The 6,183-nt window shown below is 42.1% G+C and overlaps 1 protein-coding gene across 3 annotated transcripts in view; it reads left to right on the top strand.

Annotated features, from left to right (window-relative positions):
- Positions 1–5,588, top strand: part of TICAM2 (toll like receptor adaptor molecule 2) — a 19,432-nt gene extending 13,844 nt beyond the window's left edge. For all 3 annotated transcript variants that reach the window (XM_019516985.1, XM_019516982.1, XM_019516984.1), the window contains one exon: positions 2,737–5,588. In XM_019516985.1, the coding sequence (XP_019372530.1) occupies positions 2,766–3,452 (687 nt within the window). In that variant the 5' untranslated portion in view covers positions 2,737–2,765 and the 3' untranslated portion in view covers positions 3,453–5,588. The remainder of the gene's footprint in view (positions 1–2,736) is intronic.
- The last annotated feature ends 595 nt before the right edge of the window (positions 5,589–6,183 follow it).

The following is a 6,183-nucleotide window of genomic DNA, read 5'->3' as shown; positions in this document are numbered from 1 at the left end:
GGCCCATCACAGATGTGCTCCTTGAGGATCTTCTCAAAGAGTTTCCCAAGGATAGAGGTAAGACTGACGGGCCTATAGTTGCCCGGGTCCTCTCTCTTCCCTTTTTTGAAAATGGGGACCACATTAGCTATCTTCCAGTCATCTGGCACCTGGCCTGAGCACCACGAGCGCTCGTAGAGCTGTGCCAAGGGCCCTGTAATAACCCCAGCTAGCTCAGGACCATCTCCTTGGTTATCCTGCCCTGGGTATCCTTGCCCCTCTTGGGTTATGGATGCTTTGACCTCTCTCTCCCACTGATGTCACACCTCCCTTCTGGGCTCCCAAGCCCACTGGTCTCATTCTCAGCCTCTGATTTCTCTAAGCTCATGCTCGACCCTCCAAGGGATAGGCTTCCTGCCGCCCCCGACCTCTCCCCACTGGGCTACAAGCCTTCAGACCCCCTGGTCCAGCTCTCACACACTCCTCTAGGACTAGCATGTTCAGTTACAGCCCCTCCTGGGCCCTGGACCCACCTCTGGCCAATTGAGACCTAGGGCTCCCCTGGCCTGAATTGCTCCCCTTGGGCTCTGTCTCCGGTTGTGGTCCTTCCTGGCAGTGAAGCCCTCTCTGGGTCCGGTCTTAAACCCACAGTCACGTGCCTGCATGCACAACTCTGTCTCCGCCCAACTACTACTCCCCTGTTCCCTAGGCTGGTAGAGTTGCTTACCTCAGCATTTCAAGAGCTCAGCTGCTGTCCTGCTGCCTGGAGCTCCTGCCTTTGTGACTCAAGGCCAGACTGCCAGAGGCTGCACTCTCCACACTGGCAGTCAAGAGCTAGAGCCATCTTGCTGAGATGTTCCCTCCACAACCTCCATGGTCTACTGCTGGCTCGACTCAGGGGTGTGGGCTTATACTTTGTTTAAGGCCAGCCACTTCCCTGGTCATGGGGCCCCGATTGCCTCCTGCCTTACCTGCAGCCTGTTTGCCCAATGATGTTCCCTCTCAGCAGCCTCCAAGAACTTACATCTTGGTCCAATCAGGTCTGGGTTTATCTCCTAGCTAAGCCCACCTTTTTGTAGCCTCCAAAATCCTATTGCCTGCTCCTGTGCAGGGGCTGGACTTATCCCCCAGGTAAGCCCAGCCCTTTGCCTGTCAAGTGGGTCCCTCTTTAGCACCCCCACCACTTGCAGGCTGCTTGTCCCCTTAAAACACACTGCCACAATAACATCATTCATGATGTGGACAATGGGATTGAATGCATGCTTAGCAAATTTGTGGACAACACCAAGTTGGGTAGAGTTGCAGATACTTGAGGGTAGAGCTAGGATCAAGAACAACTGGGATAGATTAGATAAATGGTCCACAGTCAATCAGATGAAATTCAACAAGGACAAGTGCAAAGTCTTGCACTTAGGACAGAATAATTGTATTTACAAATATAGACTAGGACATGGTGGGCAGACCCCACTTGTCTCTTTCCCTAGGCTGATATACTGCTACAAAGGACTTGGGGTTACAGTGAGTCATAAGATCTCTTGCAAGTTAAGGGAATTGATTCTACTCTGTTTGGAAATGGTAAACTGCAGTACAGCAATTTTGCTCCATTCAGTTTTGGGCCCCACACTTCAGGAAAGATGTGGACAGATTGGAAAGAGTTAAGTAGAGAATGACAGAAATGATTACAGGCCTGGGAAGCATGCCTTATGAGGAAAGACTGAACAAACTAAGGTTATTTAGGTTGGAGAAAAAGGGGACTGAGGGGGATTTGCTAATAGTCTTCAAATATCTGAAGGGCTGATGCCTGGGGTCCCCTGCCAGCCAGGGCTGCTCTGCCCTGGCTCAATGTGCTGCAAACCTGGGGACACATACAGACACACACCTGGCAGAAATAAGCTCTAGGGCAAGCTATTAATTGCTGCACATTAATAGGCACACTTAGACGCCCCGCCCTAGATAAGTTGTGGAATCTCCATCCCTGGAAATTTTCGGTAGAAGATTAGACAGCCACTTGACTGGGATGGTTTAGTCAGGGCTGATCCTGCCTTGAGCAGGGGGCTGAACTAGATGACCTTATGAGGTCCCTTCCAGCTCTTACTACAGCCTTCCAGATTAGAATCTTACATTGACTTCAGTGGAAATGGAATTGGACCTCAAATATGTATTTGTGTTACAGAGGTGCAAAAAATCAGAACTCTGAAATATTGTTTGGAATTCATTAAATCTGGGAGGTCATCAAGTGGTTCTCTAATTAGTCCTTGTGTATAAGTTATGCACTTTCCTACAGCATTTTGTGCACATATGTCTCAGTTTGGGGAAAGCTTCCTGTGTAAGGTAGGTATTTTATATAGTATGTTAAACCTAGGCTCTGATTTTTCTCTGATACAATCAGAAAGAGGTCAGCAAATTAGAATATGAGGTACTTGCATACAGGGTATTTTAAGTGTAATTTTGCCAGAGGGCCTTAAAATTGTTAGTTACCTCCTGGTATCTTACATGGTGGCTGAGTCTTTAGCTTAGAATTGCTTGTTTTCTTGGCTGCCATGGTAGTCCACATGTAATTTAATGCCCACTATTGCCACAAGGTCCTTTTCAGCATTTCTGCTTTTCTTTCATTAGGATGAATTGTAGCCTGCCCTAGTTAGACAAGCAGTTCACATTATTACAGGATTGTGACAAGTATCTTTCTGGTACTTATTTCCCCTATACAAGTATAAGTTGCTATAAAGATTCAACAGCTTTTCCATTTTTTATTTTTAGAATGGGAAGATTAGATGCCAATCATATGAATGCACCCTCTTTGGACATTTCCATTTATCATAATGGGCAGCACTAACTCCAGACAAAATCCTCCACCCCCATCAAATAACACCTACGGGGGTAAAAATGTGGATACATGTCAGAGAGATTCAAAACAAAATTCTGAATTGTATGACCTGTCTGTTGAAATAGAAGAGCCCTCCACAACTGCTTCAGAAATCCCCAACAGTGATGAAGATCCTGAGGATGTTTTTTACAAGTTTGTGATTCTGCATGCTGAGAATGATATAGATGAAGCCATCCGAGTCCAGCACCTGCTACAAAATAAATTTTGTGTTAAACCTGGAATAATCTTTGCAGAAATGCCTTGTGGGAGACATGTCTTAGAAAACTTAAATGATGCTGTTAATGGGTCAGCATGGACTATTATATTGTTGACAGAAAACTTCCTAAGTGAGGCTTGGGTTGAGTTTCAGTCTTATACTTCCCTGATCAACGCTCTTAACAAACGGCATAAATACAACTCTGTCATACCAGTAAGGCCACTGAATAATCCACTTCCAAGGGAGAAGACTCCTTTGGTCCTGCAGACTATTAATGCACTGGAAGAAAACAGTCCTGGCTTTGCTAAACAAGTAGAGAAACTTTTCCAGGAGTCTAAATATAGACAACAGCAAGCAATATGGAAGACAGAGAAAATGAAAGAGAGGCACTAGCTGTTGTTATGGTAGAAGACACATGCAAAGACAGATACTTAGGCAACCATTGTGGAACAGAAGGAATAGAATTTACTTTTATTCTTATCAGATGAGTGAATTTTTTTTTTAACATATTAGCCTACATGAGTGGAAAATTCTCTCACAAAGGCATATTTTCACCTGAGTGTTTTTCAGCGTTATTATCCAAACAGTTTGTTGTTACCTGTCCTGATGTACTACTTCTCCCTATCCCTGTCTGTTTTGTCTTTATACTGTAAGGTCTGCCTTCCTGTAAGACTGTACAGTTCCTCGCACGTTGTAATTACTACTGGAAGCAGCATAGTACTAACAGCTGCCACTGACAGCCAAGAGAAATAGTACAGGATCATATCCCATAAAGAGGCTTCTACTGTAACTGACCCAGAAATATACATAAATTAGAAGTACTAGCCACTGTGATGGAACCAGAGAGGTACATTTTGCATTCTACAAAATATATGCTGCCAAGTTAAAAAATGGACATCTCAAAGTATTCAGACATTCAGTGTTTATCATATTTGCAGTTGTTAAATAGCAGTTATTTTTAGGTGCCTCTAGAACTCATGTTAAAATGGATGTAAAATTTAATATAACCATTTTTTTTAAATTACTCTGGAAGGGTTATTTTGGTTTCTAAAGAAAATGCAGAAAACTGGCAAACTGGTACATAAAGAAGTTGACTGATGACTACCTGACAAATGTGTCTGCCTGGGAGTTATGATGGTACAGATTTAAAAAATTAGACTTTTTTGTTTGTCATAGGCTCAGAGTCTGTACTGATTCATGTCCTACTTTTATATTAAACACATTCCAGTGCTAGTATAATGTGCTGTACAACAAAGTATTCAGAAACTTAGATGACTAGTGTGCAATTAAAGATAGAAACTGAAATGTTGCGGTGAGGGGGATGAAAGTAGTATTCTGTATGGAAACAAGCCCAGCAAAGACCCCCTATTACACTACTGTGGCCTGTCCTGTTTACCTGCATTTGCATCCTAAGGGCTTGTGTTCAACTTATTGTTCTATATCCAGGCTCTTAGTGAGTGAAGGTAAAGCAGTTAAAAGAATTATGACTCTACTGCTAATTAAGCAATACAGAAGCACAAGTTGAGTATATGGGATTATGTTTAAAGTTGACTACATATTCCTGATCCACAAGAGCTGAGGAGTTGTTGCCATGACTATTGCATTTGTGCAGAAGAATCTATTTTGCTTGCATGGATCTTAAAGCACTCAGTAACCATCATCTGTGCCTTGTCTTCTTTCCACAGGTCCTGAATGTCATGTTGTAATACTGCCTGTCTTGTTTTAAAAGAGGAGACAGTATGATCTGTACTAGCAGGAATGAAAGAAGGGCAAAAGAGGAAAGATATCAGGAACTTTTAGAATAAGATTGGTGTGTATAAAAAGCCATCCTCTTCCTGACAACAAACAATACTCAAAATCTATGTTTAGAGATAAGATGGTACAGATTACAACATAGGTAACAAATGCAATGATAATATTTAAAACAGATGACTTATTAACATTTGAAAATCGATTATGGATATGCCTGTGTAAGAGTGGAAGGATGATCTTGTGGTTAAAGACTGGGACAGAGTCAATTCCTGGCTCTGCCACATCTGCCTGTATGACCTTGGTCATAGGAGCAGATTTTAAAAGGTGTCTAAGCACCTAAAGGAGTGCCCAGTGAAATTTTCAAAAGCACCTAAGTGCCAAACTCCCATTGAAATAAATAGTAGGTTTGAAGTGTTGTTGCAATCATGATGGCCCATTGAAATGCATGCAGTTTCCCCATTAGACACTTATCTCCATGTTCAGGCACTTAGATACCTTTAAAAATCTGGTTGTTGGCTCCTGTGGCTCAGATTTTTATCTCTTAGGTAGGAATCGTACTTTCTACTTCAGAGGCTTTGTAATGCTATGTGGACTATTATGCATAAAGTTCTTCTCTGATGGATGATACACAAATGGAATTTGGCAGTCAAGTATTTAGTGTGTATAATTATATATTTTAACTGTCTCTTGCATAGATTCTAACTGATAGATTTTAATTTTCCTATGCAGTGCCTGTTAATACTGACATCATAATACTAAAACGCTAATTAATCACAAGCAGGCTATGGCTTGTGTCTTCCTTTCCTATTAAGAATGTGCAGCACAAGAGTGGGCACATGTACTAAATACCCATCAATCAAACTGACAAATGATGAGATATGAATTCTTTTGTCTGCTGTCCTACCTTTGGCCATGTTTTTCAGTCATGGTATGGGCTAAGGAAATATGTGAGCTTTCATCATTCCTTGAAAACCAACATGCTCTTGCTGTGAGACCAGTTGGGGAAAATCACACACTAGGCAGTCCTCTAAGGGTATGTTGTCAGCAGCTGTCAACACCAGGAAATAAATGAATGAAATGTATTAAAAATAAGTGTAAAAAGCTCTGTACAAATAGTACTACAACACAAAGAAACAGCTTCACTTTGCTTTATTTCAAGTGTCAGAAGAGTTTCTGAAAACAGCCCTAGGTGGAGTGTATTTTAGTAATCCCATTTGTGGAGTGCTGAGTAGATGTTCACATTCTATAGCAATGGGAACAGTAACCTAGATAAGAGAGAAATGTATGAGAGAGATAAGTACAGCAAGGCCTGCATGTAAGTTGTGACCCCTTAGTCAAATTTAGATAAAAAAAGCATTTATGGACTGCACTG

Source organism: Gavialis gangeticus, unplaced genomic scaffold, assembly GCF_001723915.1.
Source record: "Gavialis gangeticus isolate Ggan-Ray unplaced genomic scaffold, GavGan_comp1, whole genome shotgun sequence".
NCBI lineage: Eukaryota > Metazoa > Chordata > Crocodylia > Gavialidae > Gavialis > Gavialis gangeticus.
Note: the sequence above shows the minus strand (reverse complement) of the source record. Positions and strands in the feature narration are given on the sequence as shown.